At 41.3% G+C, this 18,932-nt stretch overlaps 1 protein-coding gene across 4 annotated transcripts in view; it reads left to right on the forward strand.

The window, feature by feature from the left end:
* Sgpp2 (sphingosine-1-phosphate phosphatase 2) overlaps positions 1-18,932 on the forward strand; it is a 103,479-nt gene that overhangs the window by 70,992 nt on the left and 13,555 nt on the right. For 3 of the 4 annotated variants that reach the window (XM_074071835.1, XM_074071838.1, XM_074071837.1), the window contains one exon: positions 1,197-1,286. The exons of the other annotated variant lie outside the window; for it this stretch is intronic. In XM_074071835.1, coding sequence (XP_073927936.1) covers positions 1,197-1,286 — 90 coding nt within the window. The remainder of the gene's footprint in view (positions 1-1,196; positions 1,287-18,932) is intronic. 4 annotated transcript variants of the gene reach the window in all.

An 18,932-nucleotide genomic window follows, 5' to 3' on the forward strand; every position in this document is an offset into this window, starting at 1 on the left:
ATAGTTGTGTAGTACCACACCAGGCGATAAACACTTGTTTTAAAGCTACCTCGTTCTTTAAAAATTCTGAGCTGTAATATGACTTGTTTTTCCTATTTAACTTTCAATGATAAATATGTTTAGCTTTTGGTGTTGTCCACTCATGAACAGCTCTGAATATGGATGTATTTATATAAGTGGGTATTTAGGCGAATGCTAATTTCTGATTAAAGTAACATTAATTTTTAACACCCTTCGATTAAAATCTGAGACTCAGTCAGTGACAAACCTTAGAAGAAGACAGACAACTAGACAGTACTGTACTAAACATTGTCTGGGAAAGAACACAGTAGACTTTTGGTTCTGATAGTCATTGGCTGTGTGACCTTGGGAAAATCATCTCACCTCCATGATCCCTGGCTCTTGTTGTGAGGGTCAAGTGGGATGACCAGGGGAAAGCATCTGTGGTCAGCTCAGTATTAATATAATTTATTAACATGGTCAAGGGCTTCCTTATTTATAAAAGTGGACTGATACTAGAACCTGCTTCACAGGGTCCGGTGAAGACTTGGTGAGAGAATGAACAGAGGGCTTTGATGATATGGATGGTGCTCTGTCATCTCTGTTCTTAGTGCTGTGGAATATCACAGGTGTTGGCAATAGAAACAAGTGGATTGTATGTCTCTGTCTTGGTCACAGGAAGAATATCTGCATGCCCTATGTGACCCAGGTCTTACCTGGTTCCTCCTGCTGCTCTTACAAACCAGCAGCAAGTGCAGGGTTTACCAGCATCTGGACTATGCTTTGTCATGTGGCTGTGCCATTTGTAGCTGGAGCTTGTTGTCACTAAGTCTCCTTAGAAGGAAAGGTTGCTTGTTGGGTCTTTCAGACTCTAGCACCCGCCATCTATCTTGCTTCTTGGTCAAATTGTTTATGTATCAAGTTCTAATTTAAGAATAGGTAAAAATAAAAATTATTCACTTCACTAAAACTAGCAGTACAAGAGTTGTGGTCATGAGGGCTGATGGAGTGGCTTAACCTTCTCTTTCTTCTGTTTCTCTATTTTTCAATTATTTCCAGTAATTGAATTGCTGCTCTAGGGAATATAAGACTCAGACTAGCAGTAATGGCACAATAAATCTGATGCCCAATTATGACGTCAAATCATACACATCTAGATGCGATCTCATTTCCTGTTTCCTCTTCTCCTCCCACAGTATCCTTTCCTTTTGGGATTGACGATGGCTATAGTGTTTTCCACCCTGGTGTGTCTCAGCAGGCTCTACACTGGGATGCACACGGTCCTGGTAAGGCTCTAGGGTGGGTCTTGTCATTGATTGAATACTATTTGGTCAGTGCCTCAGTGTGTTCCTCACATTGCTTATTTACAAATTTATTTGCAAGCCTGGTGCAGCTGCAGATGCCTATAATCAGGAAGCTGAGGCAGGAGAATTGAGAGCTCAAGCTCGGGCTTGGCTATGTAATGAAACCCTATCTCAAAAAATATTTGCATATGCAGTTTTATTTGTTATCAGGCCAGTGAGGTAAGTATCACGTTAGGGCACATGCATGACAATAGAGTGAAATATTAAAGCAGGCCATGGTATTTTCCTGCATTCCCAATTACTTGGTAAGTTGAGGCAGGAGGATCACAAGTTTGAGGCCAGCCTGGGCAACTGAGCAAGATCCTATCTCAAATAAAAATAAAAAGGGAGGAGTGTAGCTCAATTGCAAAGCCCATGCCTAGCATGCACAGGCCCTGGACTCCATCCTGAGCAGGGAGCGGGGTGGGGGGGGGGAGAAAGAGAAGGGAGGGGAGAGGAGGGGAGGGGAGGGAAGGGAGAGGACGGGAGGAATATTAATATAGTATTAATGAGGTGGAGCTAGACCAGATACTCAAGACTTTGAAGATAGACTAGAATCACAGCAGGGACTCAGGTCCTTACTTTTCACATCTGTTTACTGCTGGCTGATGCAGCATGGAGGGCAGAAAAAACTCCCAGGATCAAGGACACCAATGAGTGGGCGCAGTTCTCACTTGGGTCCTCACAGAGATGGGCCTGTAATGCAGGGTCTTCACTGCCCTGGCAGGCAAGGTCCCCCTGGGTGCGAGGAGGCTGGAATCATGGCTCCGATTCTTTCTGTCCTGCTTTGGGCAGGAACAGGGAGGCATGCCTACATTTAAAAGCTTGCCCACCCTTCTACCACATTAGGAATTTCTTCCAGGATGGCACAGTTAAAATTACTTGAGAATTCAATGTCTAGTGCCTCAGCCAGCCAGCTGGAAGTTCCAGAGCAGAAGGTTGCACACGGCACTGCTTATCATTAGACTCGGTGTAAGAAAGACTTCTTTAAGAAAAAATTGTGTTCATTTGAACCGTGAGGCTCCAAGATGACAATTGGCAGATGGCCTTGGAGGGGAAAGCCACCCCTCCTGGGCCCTCTTGCTTTGGTGGAAGGATGGGGTGTCATGGGAAAATGCAAAAGGAGGTACTGACAGCAACTAGGCACAAAATTAAATGGGTGCCTCAAAACTCAGTAATCAAGATAAATAATTTTAATGCAATATTTTTTTTAAATTTTAAATTAGTGCCAAAATAGTCCATGATGAGCAAAATATGAAAACTGTAAAGGAAGGCAAGATCTGCCCCTGTATTCTCACAACCTGTGTTTCCTAATCCGGGTCCCAAGTAGTTCACTGTTGGGATGAAAGTCACCCAGATCTTGGAAATACTAAAGAAGCAATTAAGGGCCATTCTTATTGTTTTACCTACTGAGGTGTGTCCTTGCTGTCCCCATCCCACAGCAAGGCTTCTGAGAAGACAGGGAGAAGAGGGGGACATTATCAATTTGCTACACTGCTGCACTAATTTACAAACAGGTTTTCTCCAAGTGTGTAGGTAATTCCATACATAGAACTCTCTGAGGTGTTTGGCATTTCTTTTATCTTGGACTATGTTTTAATTTCTGTAGGTTTTCACAAAAAATGATCTTGGAAACTTAGGTTAAAATTAAAACCAAAGAAAGCACAAGAATACAGAGTTACAGAAGTGAACATCATCTCAATAAAATAATTTGCTGTTTTTTTTTTTTTTCTTTTCAAGACAATGTCTTTCCATGTAGCCCAGGCTGGCCTTGAGCTCCTGACTCAGTCTCCCATTGAGTGCTGTGGTTACAAGTATGTGCCATACACCTGACTTTTTCATTTCATTTGAAAGTTTATGGAGATGGAGAAGTAGATTCAGCCTCTCATTGGATGCAAGGAACGGGGACAGCTACTGTATATGGAGCATCTGTCCTAGAAGATACCAGAGCCAGGGGCCATGACAATGTTCCCTACCTTCATCCTTTTCTACTGTCAGAGTCCAGGGCTTCTTTCACACTCATAATTTCATCTCATAAAGATCTTAGGTCCCGACTCAGGCTCAGGCCTGGGTGTGTGTCAGGCTGCAGGACCAGAGCATGGCTTGGGATGGATGGTTCATGATTTCTGGAAGCAGAGGGAATGGCTGGTTTGTTTTTGTAACAGTGGGATGGAGGTAGATCATACAGATGAGGACTCTCCTTTATCCAGCAGCAATCTAATAACCTCCTGAAGGTACCCAGCTTGGAGCTAGATCTGGGAGATAGGGAGACAGACAGATACACCCCACTTTCTGAGTCATCAAGGTTAAGGGAAGAGGCAGATGGATAAAATTCACCATATAGAGCTCCTTACAATGAGCTTGGAATGGCAGGACTAGACCAACTAAGATGGTGCATCTCTTCCTTGAGTCCCTCTCAGTCTCCAGTGACCGCCACGCTTAATGCTCTCAACCTTGCTGCAGATTTAGTGCCATGAAAAGCTTTTCAAAAATACCTCCAGAGATGTTTGTACACCACATTCATAGCAGCATTACTCACAGTAGCCAAAAGGTGGCAGCCACTCAAGTGTCCATCAATGAATGAACAGATGAACAAAATGTGATACACAAGTACAATCAAATATTATTCGGTCTTGAAAGGGAAGGAAATTGTGACACCCACTTCTGTTGAAGCTATTGTGTTTATATGAAATAAGTCAGGCACAAAAGGGGAAATGTATTATTTCACTTACATGAGGAACCTCAAGTAGTTATATTAAGTGACAAAAAGTAGAATGATGGTTATCAGGGAGTAGGGGAAGGAGGCTAGAGTGAGTTACTATTCAATGGGTGCAGAGGTGTGGTTTTGTAAGATGATCTGGAGAATGGTGGCAGTGATGGTTGCTCAGCAATGTAGATGTCTTTAATGTCACTGAATTGTCTAAGATGGGTAAGAGTCGATGTTGGAGGTGGGCATGGTAGCACAGACCTATATCCCCAGCACTCAGGAGGGCTGAGAAAGGAGGATTGAGAGTTTGAGGCCAGCCTGGGCTACATAGTGAGTACCAGGCCAGTCTGGGCTGCACAAGACTGTCTCAAGCAAAGTCAATTTATGTCTATTTTATTTATTAATTTCTAGTAAGATGTATTTTTTTCCATTGAAGATTTAAGCTCAGGAGGTAGGTCCTGAGTTCTGGCACCCAGTTCCCTGGGTGACTTCAGTGTCATCAGTGGGACTAATGACGATAATCTTTTTCCATTGGCACACATCTGAACAAAACTGAGTGGAAGGTGAAAGGAAGGTGGAGGTGGGTGTGTAGGTCCCACCATGTCTAGTTCATGAGCACCAGTGACCTCTGATCTCACACAGCTGTGATGCTGATGGCACAGAAGTGTGCCATCAGCTGGCTGCCTACTTCATACAAATGGTGCTCAGTGCATAAGCAGGACTCACTGCAGGACATAATTTACTTATGTCACCCATTGGGACGTTCCTCCTAGTCAGATGCCTTGCTCTCAGTGCCAAGGCTAGACTTACTTACAAGGCAGGCCCAGTAATGTGTTAGGAGCATGAAAGCTGCCCAGCTATGTCACTACCCCCACCAAACTAGCTCCAGCCCCACCTCAGGGAAGGGCCTCTCTGTCACCAGTGCCCACGCAAGGAACATGGACCAGTCCCCAGCCCCTCCTGCTACACCTCTGTCAACTAGGTCGTCACCAAGATGACTCACTTCTGCCTCCTAAATATGCCTCAAAGATGTTCTCACACAACTGCCAGAATATTATTGCTGATTATTCTGTTTCGTGATGATGCACGCTCTTCTGTGTAGAGTGCAAGGTGACACAGCCCCAGCTGTGATGGGCAGCCTCTGGAACCTTCAGGGGAACTGGCCTTTGAAAGAAGTCAGCACTTGTTATGCCAAATGTGGAGAAAAAGCACAGGGCTGCCAAGTGTGGTGGCACACGCCTGTGATCCCTGCACTTGGAAGGCTGCGGCAGGAGGGTGGCGAGTTTGAAGTCAGCCTGGGATGCATATTGAGACCCGCCTCAAAAAAAAAAATTAAGCACAGGGCCATGATGACATCTTTGAGTGCTCATTGTACCAAACCTGGGACCAGCCTGTCTCTAGGCTCACCGTTCAAGGTAAAACAGCGTTCCTTATTGCTTAAGCCAGCTTGTAACTGAGGACTTGTGTTTCCCACAGTGAAAAGCGCTGAAAGGGATGAAGTGATTTGCAAAATCAGTTTTTTGGTGTATAATTTCATGTTCTCTTGGTTTGAAGAATGAGCCAGTTGTGGCCAGTTGAAGAGGGGAAAGGGTGGAGGGAAAGAGAGAAATGGAGAAGGAAAAGGAGGAGAACGAAGAAACAGAGGAAAAGAAGAGGAAGAAGAGGAGGAGAATAATAATTTCAGACTGGGAGGCTCATGGGCCCCTACACAGATGATTCATCCTCAGGAAGGACCAGAGCAGGTATCCCTGAGAAGTCCTTCCCTTAGAGTGTCACCATTCAGCTGTCCTGGCTCTCAACAACTCCTTCTCCTGGTCAAAACTCTTTGGACCCCTCACTTCTCTGGAGCTTTTGCAGGAGGACAGGGTCAAAGAGCAGAAACAGAGAGCCACCCACGTGGGCTGCAAAGGCCGAGCCCCAGGAACAGTGACAGGAGAGAGAGCAATGCAACACCATAAAGGGTTTACCCAAACATCAAGTGGTCCCCACCTGCGTTAGCCAGACCTTTCTGAATGCTAATTGCAGGCCCCAGCATAGGAAGGTCAGAGGAAGAGAGGGATCCATGGTCATGGTCTCGGTCATGATCCATGCTCATCTCTGCCTCTGCATGGTAGACTCATGCTCTCTGGCTATTATTCTCCTCGAGGCTAGACCCAGGCTTAATTTCTTTCTTTTTCACTCCTGAAGGATATCCAGTGAGGAAAGAGTTTCAGGAAAGATCTCTAATTAGATAATGTCTCCATTGCTGCACAGCCAGTCCAAGGGCTGCCAAGGACTGAGATCAGGCCAGCTGGGGCACAGCCAGCCTGTTTGGGCAGGGCTGTGATTGGAAGTAGGCATCAGGGGTAGCAAATAGGAGAGGTGGTTCTCCTAAATACAGTGCATCCTGTTATCAGAAGAAGGAGGTAAAGTCCCAGTGACATACTTTGGACAGCTACAGTGTGGTATTTTTCCTACTCTTTTGAAGACTCAAAACCTGGACATAATTTTGTGTCTGTATATGCGGGAAAAGGAAGATGATAACAAATTGAGGCCAGTCACACTATATTCATGATGTCCTGGATTATTCAATTACAAAGAACTGATTTTAAATCTTTTGACTGATGGAGCAATCATCCCAAATATATTAACAGTAAAATTAACCCAAATTTTGGTTGGTGGATTAGTGAGTATGAGGAATAAGGACGAATGGTGACTGTTTGTTCCATTATTTTGACTTGAGCTAGCTGAATTGCTGCTTTGTCTTATTGTCCCCAAATTGTTTGATGTATGGATAATTATGTAGATATTAGGTTTTATTTGCTTGCTCATTTATATTTTTCCCTGAAGTGTTGCTTTAGTTTTGGTTGGAGTTGGAGGACGTTGAAAGGCTTCTCCAATATTAAATTATCTGCAAACCATACAGAGCTGTGTTCTGGCTTTGGATGACAGCATTTTTGGTGTGTTTTCAAGTTGTTCAAAACCACTTTTTTCTTTTTTTTTAGAAAAAAAAAAAACTTACTTTAAAGTAATTTACTTAATGTAAGGAAAGAGCCAATTGTAACATAAATCACATCCTTCCAAGCCTTGCTTTCTGTCGTGCCCTTTGGATGAGTTAGATGCTGAGATAAAAAGGGACTTTGGTTGTGTTCTCCAGCACCAGTCACCACGTTCCTCTTGTTTTCTCTTTACGCTGGAGACAAATACTTTTATACTTTTGTAAAAATAGAGGATTATTTCTGGTTTCAAAAGTAATAAGTATTTATGGTAAAGAATTCAGCCTGTCTTGTTTTTACAGTATTTTTTAAGACATAATAAATCATTCTTCATTAACTACTGCAGGAGAAGTTCAGAGAGTCATTGTGGGGATGCTGAGAAGGGAAACTGGTGGCTTGTTTTGTGTCTGTATGAAGACTTAGGGCTTAGCACAATTTCCAGCAAGAACTGGCTGGGGTGCGTGACCCTAACAACAAACATAGACAAATTAACTTTTTATCTCTTTCTCAATACTGCCCAAAAAGTCCCATCTGGGGTGCAGTTGTCATCTGCTCTGGAGTGCCCCAAAACCCAGGAGGGAGCTGCGTGAGAGCCTTGAGTGTGGGAGGTGGAGCTCCCTGAGCTAATGGTGGGGTGGCAGTTGCACTCTGGCTACAGAGATGGTCCACAGGGTCTGAGAGGGACAGCCGAGGAGGCTGTGGGGAAGCAGGTAATTCAGCTCAGTGAGAAAGACCCAGATGTGCCATATAAATCCCAGGTTGCCAGAGAAGAGGCTCGGATATACCCACTTTTCCCAAATAAATAAAAAACAAGGACTGAGGAGGTACTCAGTGATAGAGCTCTTGCCTAGCATGCATAAGGACCTGAGTTCAATCCCCAGCACAAAAAAGAGGGAGGGAGAGAGGGAGGAAGGAAGGGCTTGGTGGCACAGATCTGTAATCCCAGCACTCAGGAGGTAGAAGTCACCCTGGGCTACACAGTGAGACCCTGTCTCAGAAAACAAAAACAAAAACAAAAAAACCCAAACCACCTACCACCACCAAACAAACCCACCATATTCAGGGAGAGCACATATCTGCTGTACTGTGTGTTGTACTTGTGGTCCTAGGCGACTTCCAGTTACTGGCAAAGTAATTAAGAGTAAAACTTTCTTTTTTTAGGTTGTTACTTTTTGACTTTATAGTCTGTTGTAGATTCATTGAAGAGTGGAGCTTTGTATAAGCTTATGCTAGTATGCCTCTTTTGTTGGAAAAAGCACCTTCTTCAAAATTTGTGACATTAACTTTTGTAAAATGAATCTGACCTCGCATTTATTTCCTTTTTTTTTTTTTTTTTTTTTTACTAAGGGCCTCAACTCTCTACCACTTGAACTTTACCCCTAGTCCTTTTGCTTTTAGTTTGTTTTTCAGATAGAGTTTCATGCTAACTTTTGCCCATGTTAGTCACAAACAGAGATCCTCCTATTGCCACCTCCCAAATAGCTGGGATTACAGATGTGCACCTCAGTGCCTGGCCCTGTTTCCATCATTTTTAACAGTTAAACTGATAATAGATACTATATTTGATCTTAGCCAAAAGGTAATATTTACATCATTTAAAAAAAGATTCATTTTGGCCCCTTGGGTATATATATATATTTGTGTGTGTATGTGTATATATAAATATATATATATGTATATATATACAGATTTCTGCAATAACGCTCACCATTGCTAGACATTCAGGCAAAATTGGCATGGACTTATATTTTATTTTCAATTGCAGCTTTCTAAATTATTGTTCATAATTATTTAGAGGAATAAAAAGGAATGAGAAATGAAAATGTTTGCTGTGATTCCTTAACTAACCCCTGAAACTTTTTTTTTTTTTTTTTTTTTCATTTTTCTTTTATTATTCATATGTGCATACAAGGCTTGGTTCATTTCTCCCCCCTGCCCCCACCCCCTCCCTTACCACCCACTCCACCCCCTCCCACTCCCCCCCTCAATACCCAGCAGAAACTATTTTGCCCTTATCTCTAATTTTGTTGTAGAGAGAGTATAAGCAATAATAGGAAGGAACAAGGGGTTTTGCTGGTTGAGATAAGGATAGCTATACAGGGAGTTGACTTGCATTGATTTCCTGTGCGTGGGTGTTACCTTCTAGGTTAATTCTTTTTGATCTAACCTTTTCTCTAGTTCCTGGTCCCCTTTTCCTATTGGCCTCAGTTGCTTTAAGGTATCTGCTTTAGTTTCTCTGCGTTAAGGGCAACAAATGCTAGCTAGTTTTTTAGGTGTCTTACCTATCCTCACCCCTCCCTTGTGTGCTCTCGCTTTTATCATGTGCTCATAGTCCAATCCCCTTGTTGTGTTTGCCCTTGATCTAATGTCCACATATGAGGGAGAACATACGATTTTTGGTCTTTTGAGCCAGGCTAACCTCACTCAGAATGATGTTCTCCAATTCCATCCATTTACCAGCGAATGATAACATTTCGTTCTTCTTCATGGCTGCATAAAATTCCATTGTGTATAGGTACCACATTTTCTTAATCCATTCGTCAGTGCTGGGACATCTTGGCTGTTTCCATAACTTGGCTATTGTGAATAGTGCCGCAATAAACATGGATGTGCAGGTGCCTCTGGAGTAACAGTCTTTTGGGTATATCCCCAAGAGTGGTATTGCTGGATCAAATGGTAGATCGATGTCCATCTTTTTAAGTAGCCTCCAAATTTTTTTCCAGAGTGGTTGTACTAGTCTACATTCCCACCAACAGTGTAAAAGGGTTCCTTTTTCCCCGCATCCTCGCCAACACCTGTTGTTGGTGGTGTTGCTGATGATGGCTATTCTAACAGGGGTGAGGTGGAATCTTAGTGTGGTTTTAATTTGCATTTCCTTTATTGCTAGAGATGGTGAGCATTTTTTCATGTGTTTTCTGGCCATTTGAATTTCTTCTTTTGAGAAAGTTCTGTTTAGTTCACATGCCCATTTCTTTATTGGTTCATTAGTTTTGGGAGAATTTAGTTTTTTAAGTTCCCTGTATATTCTGGTTATCAGTCCTTTGTCTGATGTATAATTGGCAAATATTTTCTCCCACTCTGTGGTTGTTCTCTTCAGTTTAGAGACCATTTCTTTTGATGAACAGAAGCTTTTTAGTTTTATGAGGTCCCATTTATCTATGCTATCTCTTAGTTGCTGTGCTGCTGGGGTTTCATTGAGAAAGTTCTTACCTATACCTACTAACTCCAGAGTATTTCCTACTCTTTCTTGTATCAACTTAAGAGTTTGGGGTCTGATATTAAGATCCTTGATCCATTTTGAGTTAATCTTGGTATAGGGTGATATACATGGATCTAGTTTCAGTTTTTTGCAGACTGCTAACCAGTTTTCCCAGCAGTTTTTGTTGAAGAGGCTGCTATTTCTCCATCGTATATTTTTAGCTCCTTTGTCAAAGATAAGTTGCTCATAGTTGTGTGGCTTCATATCTGGATCCTCTATTCTGTTCCACTGGTCTTCATGTCTGTTTTTGTGCCAGTACCATGCTGTTTTTATTGTTATTGCTTTGTAATATAGTTTGAAGTCAGGTATTGTGATACCTCCTGCATTGTTCTTTTGACTGAGTATTGCCTTGGCTATTCGTGGCCTCTTGTGTTTCCATATAAATTTCACAGTAGATTTTTCAATCTCTTTAATGAATGTCATTGGAATTTTGATGGGAATTGCATTAAACATGTAGATTACTTTGGGGAGTATCGACATTTTTACTATGTTGATTCTACCAATCCATGAGCATGGGAGATCTCTCCACTTTCTATAGTCTTCCTCAATCTCTTTCTTCAGAAGTGTATAGTTTTCCTTGTGGAGGTCTTTCACATCTTTTGTTAGGTTTACACCTAGGTATTTGATTTTTTTTGAGGCTATTGTAAATGGAATTGTTTTCATACATTCTTTTTCCGTTTGCTCATTGTTAGTGTATAGAAATGCTAATGATTTTTCTATGTTGATTTTATATCCTGCTACTTTGCTATAGCTATTGATGATGTCTAGAAGCTTCTGAGTAGAGTTTTTTGGGTCTTTAAGGTATAGGATCATGTCGTCTGCAAATAGGGATATTTTGACAGTTTCTTTACCTATTTGTATTCCTTTTATTCCTTCTTCTTGCCTAATTGCTCTGGCTAGGAATTCCAGTACTATGTTGAATAGGAGTGGAGATAGTGGGCATCCTTGTCTGGTTCCTGATTTTGGAGGGAACGGTTTTAATTTTTCTCCGTTAAGTATAATGCTGGCTGTAGGTTTGTCATATATAGCTTTTATAATGTTGAGGAACTTTCCTTCTATTCCTAGTTTTCTTAGAGCTTTTATCATGAAATGATGTTGGATCTTATCAAAGGCTTTTTCTGCATCTATTGAGATGATCAAGTGGTTTTTGTCTTTGCTTCTGTTAATGTGGTTTATTACGTTTATTGATTTTCGTATGTTGAACCACCCCTGCATCCCTGGGATGAAGCCTACCTGGTCGTGGTGGATAATCTTTTTGATGTGTTGCTGAATTCGGTTTGCCATTATTTTGTTGAGGATTTTTGCATCAATGTTCATTAAGGAGATTGGCCTATAGTTCTCCTTTTTGGAGGTGTCTTTGCCTGGTTTTGGGATAAGTGTAATACTGGCTTCATAAAATGTGTTTGGCAGTTTTCCTTCCCTTTCTATTTCATGGAACAGTTTAAGGAGGGTTGGTATCAGTTCTTCTTTAAAGGTCTGATAGAATTCAGCAGAGAATCCATCAGGTCCTGGACTTTTCTTTTTGGGGAGACTCTTGATTGCTGCTTCAATTTCATTTTGTGTTATAGGTCTATTCAGGTGATTAATTTCCTCTTGGTTCAGTTTTGGATGATCATATGTATCTAGAAATCTGTCCATTTCTTTTAGATTTTCAAATTTATTTGAATATAGGTTCTCAAAGTAGTCTCTGATGATTTCCTGGATTTCCATGGTGTTTGTTGTTATCTCCCCTTTTGCATTCCTGATTCTACTAATTTGGGTTTTTTCTCTCCTCATTTTAGTCAGGTTTGCCAGGGGTCTATCGATCTTGTTTATTTTTTCAAAGAACCAACTTTTTGTTTCATTAATTCTTTGTATGGTTTTTTTGGTTTCTATTTCGTTGATTTCAGCTCTTATTTTTATTATTTCTCTCCTTCTATTTGTTTTGGGATTTGCTTGTTCTTGTTTTTCTAGGAGTTTGAGATGTATCATTAGGTCATTGATTTGGGATCTTTCAATCTTTTTAATATATGCACTCATGGCTATAAACTTTCCTCTCAAGACTGCCTTAGCTGTGTCCCATAGGTTCCGGTAGGTTGTGTTTTCATTTTCATTGACTTCTAGGAACTTTTTAATTTCCTCTTTTATTGCATCGATGATCCATTCTTCATTAAGTAATGAGTTATTTAGTTTCCAGCTGTTTGCATGTTTTTTGTCTTTACTTTTGTTGTTGAGTTCTACTTTTACTGCATTGTGGTCAGATAGTATGCACGGTATTATTTCTATTTTCTTATATTTGCTGAGGCTTGCTTTGTGCCCTAGGATATGATCTATTTTGGAGAAGGTTCCATGGGCTGCTGAGAAGAATGTATATTGTGTAGAGGTTGGATGAAATGTTCTATAGACATCTACTAGGTCCACTTGATCTATTGCATATTTTAGATCTTGGATTTCTTTATTGAGTTTTTGTTTGGATGACCTATCTATTGATGATAATGGAGTGTTAAAGTCTCCCACAACCACTGTGTTGGCGTTTATATATGCTTTTAGGTCTTTCAGGGTATGTTTGATGAAATTGGGTGCGTTGACATTGGGTGCGTACAGATTGATGATTATTATTTCCTTTTGGTCTATTTCCCCTTTTATTAGTATGGAATGTCCTTCTTTGTCTCGTTTGATCAATGTAGGTTTGAAGTCTACTTTGTCAGAGATAAGTTAACCCCTGAAACTTGAGATTAAAGCCTTATTTCTAATTCAAATCCTATCCTAAGAACAAGTTTCAATGTACTTGAATAAAGCGTTAACCTTTGTCAGAAGGCAGACATATCCAGAAGAATCCTAAATATTGAAGGTCAGAGTTCAAAGCCATGAAGACAGAAACAAACACACTATGTCAAGAACGAGACATTTTGACAGTGGTCATCCTGAAGCTTCCTCCATTCTTCATGCTGCCTCAAAAGCCACTTAGAAAAACTAGAAAGAAAATATGAGTGCATATTTTGCAAACTTTAAATGGAAAAAAGCTTCCAAGGCACAAGATTAAATATATAATCCACAAACAGAAAGGATTAGAAGAATCGACTGCACACATTTTTATTTATTTCTATTTTGAGACAGGGTCTTATTATGTAGTCCAGGCTGGCCTTGAACTCCTGATCCTTCTGCCTCAGCCTCCTGAGTGCTGAAATTATAGACATGTGCCACCACACCCAGCTTAGATACGTTTGTGTGTGTGTGTTGTCTACTGGGGATTGAACTCACTTACATACACTTTTTTAAATCTTCTGACAGTACACACCCAGTACAACAATAATATGATAAAAAACTTCTGCATGTAAAAAGTTATAATTGATCTTTGCAATCATAAATAAATAGGCAATACACAAAGGATTAATATAAGGAACCAGTAAGCAAAAACCAGCATCCCAATAAACAACAACAGGCAGTTGTACTCCCCCCCCCAAAATCCTTCAATTTTCAATGAGTATAACCTATATTTACAGAAATGTAATGAAAGTGAGACGTTAGTTTTTAATTGTTTCCTGTGAGGTTGGCTAAAAATAAATAATTAGGCTTCTCTGGAGGCAGAGATAGGAGGATAGCCCTCAGAGGCCTGCCAGGGCAAAAGCAAACCGACTGGGGTGTGGCCCAAGTGGTGGAGCACTTGCCCAGCAAATGAGGGACCCTGAGTTCAATTTTTAGTACCACCAAAAAAAAAAAATACCAAATGAATAAATAATGAGTGGGCTGTGGTGTGACTCGGTGGTGGAGTATTTCTGTAGTGTGTATGAGGCCTTGGGTGCCATCCCCAGCACCACAAAATAACAATCAACACATCAATTAATGAGCTAATGAAATGACAGTCACCATTGATAAGGAGTTCCGTAAAGAGACATTGTAAAGAAAGATGAACACAAAGCAGTAGAAAGTGTGAGTAGACTATTTGACCTAGGAGTTTTTTTTAAGACTTTGTCTTAAAGAATGATGGAACAAATACATAAAGGCATTTGAGTACGACTTTTATGCTATTTATATAATCTAACATGTGGCAGTAATGACTAGCCCAATTAAACAAATAGTATATATCAAGATACGGAATAATACTCAGCTATTTAACATTATGTAATTAAATATTTACTGATGTAGGAGCTTTCTTCCTAATCTCTAGAAACTGGAAATAACCCAGATATCTTTCAGCAGGTGAGCAGATAATCAAAGTCTTATATCCATGCAGCAGTCACTACTCAGCCATACCAAGGCAGCACCTACTAAAGGCAACACCTTGGAGGTTCTGCTAGGCATTTTGCTAAATCAAAGAAACCACATTCAGAAGGCCACAGAGTGTTTGATTCCATTTCAGTGATGCCTAGAAAGGCAAAACTCTCGTGAATGGAGATCAGTGGTTGCCAGGAGTTGGGGGTGGTGGGAGATTTTCTGGCAGGGCAGCATGAAAGAGTTTGGGGAACAATACAGTTGGTTATTGTGGTTGTTACCTGATGGTACACTCGTCAAACCTCGTTGAACTATAAACAACCTAAGTACTGAGTTTTAGTGCGTATGCATGTATTATGTGTTTCATAAAGTGATAGTCCTGTGAGATTCTCTGATGAGAGAAGAAAAAGATTCCTCAGAGAGTTTGTGACACATCTTCTGTCCTCATTGCAGTTCGCACTGGAATATAAAAGTTCTTAAACATTTTGAAGTTGCAGAAACTGGTTTCACATTGCTCAGCCAAGGCTGTACAGGAGCAAACATAGAATCTTCTGTAGGCATTTTAGTAGGTTTTTGGTTTGGGTGCTTAGGATTGAACCCAGGGCTTTGTGCTCTTTTCAGCTATGACCACAGCCCTACTGCAGGTATTTTAAGCACAGTGGAATTTAACACAGGGATGTACCTCACCAGATGCTGGAAGAGCTTGCGAAGCAGAGGCCACTGCTCCTGCCATGACACTGCCAGGATTTCTGCCTCTCACCTACCACCTCCCCACCGTCCTCTGCTGGACCTAGGCACTAGGCTGGATTTAGCTGCTGGAGCTGCTTCTGTTGCATCTGGAAACCTGGCAGTGGTGACTAGACACTGGAATCCCTGCTCCTGCTGTTCCGACTTATAGTCTCAGACTTTGCTAGATCATGGGATCAGCAGGAAGATGATGACTTCGTCTCTGCTCCACCTTCCATGTTCTGCAAGAGGGCATCTAAGTGGTTGAACCTAATTTCCAAAGGAGCCATGGAATACAGTATTTTATCTTCCCAGCATCTCCAGTTCAAGACAAACATGGTGTCTCATGCCTGTGAGCCTAGCACTCAGAAGGCAGAGGCAGGAGGATTGTGTGTTCGAGGCCAGGCTGAGCTACACAGCACGTTCTAGGCCAGCCTAGACTATATAGCAAGACCCACTCTCAAAAAAACAAAGCCAAAGCCAAAGCTGGTGGCTGAGGCAGGAGAATCGTGAGTTCAAGGCCAGCCTCAGCTACACGCAAGACCCTTTCTCAAGCCAGGCACTGGTGGCTCACATCTGTAATCCTAGCTATTCAAGAGGTAGAGATCAGGAGGATTGAGGTTTGAAGCCAGCCTGAACAAATAGTTCAGGAGACCCTATCTCGATTAAAAAAAAAAAAAGGGCTGATGGAGTGTCTTAAGGTATAGGCCCTGAGTTCAAACCCCAGTACCCCCCACAAAGAAAAACCACCATCTCCAGTTCAACTGGAAGGTGTGAATGGGTAGAGGGTGTCCGCTGACCATATCCATCATGGTCTGAGGCCTGTCTTCCTGTTGCCATTTAGTTTCTTCCCCACATACTTTGGGAAACCTTGCTTAGGGTTTCCAGAAGGCTTCCTAGGGAGAAGAATATGTACCACTAACAACCAAAAAGGAAAGACTATGAATTTCCTGGACTCTGTTTCTTTTAATATTAAATACAAATATTTCTACTTCTGCCAGTAGATTAAAGAATTCTTCAGAGAGCGTCAAAGTCCCTTAGGTTATATTACACTTTACTGTGTACTTATTACTTATTAGGACTAAAAGCAAGCCATGATGTAGACATATGGTCGGTTATATTCATGTCTGTTCATCCCAATAGACCGTAAGTCCTTCCTTTGGCCATTTATCCTCCCCACACACAGCTCGCATCAGGGTGCCTGGCAGGAAGTACCCAGTAAATGTGAGGTGAATTGTGATCAGTATCATCTACCATCCATTGAGCAGTCTATTTATTGCTCTTATTTTATTGAGTAAATTTGACAAGGTTCATCCATTGGGCTGAATATTACATTCACCATGGGAGAGCAGGCCAGATCACGTGTCTAATACGGTTTTCAACAATGAACTTTAACTTGTAAAAAAAAAAAAAATAGAAAGTGTCATACAACAGCAAATTCTGTACAAGCATGAAAGTTTTTGTGCCCTAAAACTGCAAGAATGCAAGGTGTAGTGGTGTTTAGGAAGCGACCTTGAAACAGGGAGCCAGAGGAGACGGTGGAGCTCGCTGAGGGACGGGTTCTTAGGATTCCTGACAAGAGCTTCCCAGGTCGAGCTGCTCCCTGCTTTGCCCATTCCATTCCGTAAACAGGACGATGATGCAGCTGAGATGGAGAAGGTATGCCTCCCCTAAAGGACTGGAGAGCTTCACACACACAGACCCTGCTGCCTGGTTCTTGGATCTAGGTGTATAAGTCATGCCTAGAGATGAAGGACAGAGGCTGGTCTCACATGTATAGGACAAGACACATGGGAACTAATAATACAGTCCTCCCTTTTTTAGTTCAAGATAAAAAAAAGTTTAACTTTTAAAAAAGTTTTTTATTTGTTTATCTTTGTGGTGGTACTGTGGTTTGAACTCACGCAAGCACTCTAGCACTTGAGCTACGTCCCTTTGCCTTTGCTTTCGGTATTATTTAGATAGGTTCTCAGTAACTTTTTTGCCTGGCCCTGCCATGATCCTCCCATCCCCACCTTCTGCATAACTGAAATTACAGGTGTGAGCCACCATGCCTGACCTTAAAAAAAAAAACCACTTTTTTACTGATGTGCAGTATCACATCCATAAAATTTCTTGTAAACGTGCAGCTCAATTAATTTTCAACAGAGTAAGCACACACAGTAGTCATGACTCACACTAGGCAAGGACATCAGGTGAGTCAGCACCTCTGAAGTCCTGCTGTACTCTCTACTCCTCACCTCCCCAGCAATCACTGGCACCATACTCAAACTTCACAGAACTGGAATCATCTAGCATACTTAAAATTTTTTTTGCATTGGGCTTCTTTTACTTGTCATGTCTGTGAAAGTCATACATTTTTTTTTTTGTATGTAGCTTTAGTTTATCACCAACATTAATGGTACTAGTACTTTTTGAGCCAGGGTCGCAATCAATGTTGCCCAGGCTGGTCTTGAACTCCTGGACTCAAGTGATCCTCCTGCCTCAGCCTTCTGAGTTGTTGACTACAGGCATGTACCACGTCAAGCAACTTTTAACTTTCTATTTCTGATGCATATCTGGATTGTCTCCAATTTTATAAACAAGGCCACTCTGAAATTCCTTTTACCTGCCTTTTAGAGCAAATACACACATTTACTCTTGAGGATAATGTAGAAGCAACACACATGTCATAAGGTACACGTGTGTTCGGCACTAATAGCTACGATTGTGTTTTCCCCAAGAATTGTGTCAGTGTACACTCTCCCAGTAGGGTAGGAACGTCCAGTTCTCCACAGCCTGGTCTGCACTTGTTAATGTCACTTTCATCTTAGCCACTCCAGCGAGCTTGTCTTAGTATCTCATTTGGTTCTGATTTCTCTGAATAATGATATTTGGCCCCTTTTCTCATTTCATTAGTGTTTAGATGCCCTCCTCTGTTGGGGTACCCAGTTGTAGTTCACCCATTTTTCATTGGACTATTTTGTCTTTTCCTTCCTGACTTATTGTTGAGTCATTGGTCATTGGTGAGTAAATGTGTGTATTGTGAGTTTTCTTTCCCACTTTGTAACTTGCTTTTCTACTCTTCTGAAGAACAGAAGGTTTTAATTTTAATATAGTCCAACTTATCAATCTTTACCTTATGATTAAAATTTTTTCGTGTTCTGTTTAAGGCATTTTTGCCTACCACCAAGTCATGAAGGTATTCTGTTGTTTTGTAGTTGAGAAGTCTTACTTTTCTTATTTATATCTACAGTCTACTTGGGATTAATTTTTTCATTTATTTTTGGTTTATATGAATACCCAATTGACTAAAAACCATTTATTGAAAGGGCTATCCGTTAGCCATTTGCTGAAGCATCAATGTGTCATAAATCAAGTGTTTATCTATACTCTATGCCCTTTTCCATTAGTCTGTTTGTCTGTCTTCATGCCAATACTACTGTCTTACTTAAGGTAGTCTTGTAATAAGTATTGATGTCAGATATTGAAGGTCCTTCAACTTTGTTCTTCACAATTATCTTTGCTAGCCGGGCGCCTGGTGGCTCATGTCTGTAACCTGCTACTCAAAGAGGCGGAGATCAGGAGGATCAAGGTTTGAAGCCATCCTGGGCAAATAGTTTGTGAGACCCTATCTCCACAAAACCCATCACTAGGAAAAGGGCTGGTGGAGTGGCTCAAGGTGTAGGCCCCGAGTTCAAATCGGCCAAAAAAAAAAATCTTTGCTATTTTTGTACCTTTGTATTTCCATG

Source organism: Castor canadensis, chromosome 4 (assembly GCF_047511655.1).
Source record: "Castor canadensis chromosome 4, mCasCan1.hap1v2, whole genome shotgun sequence".
In the NCBI taxonomy this organism is placed as follows: domain Eukaryota; kingdom Metazoa; phylum Chordata; class Mammalia; order Rodentia; family Castoridae; genus Castor; species Castor canadensis.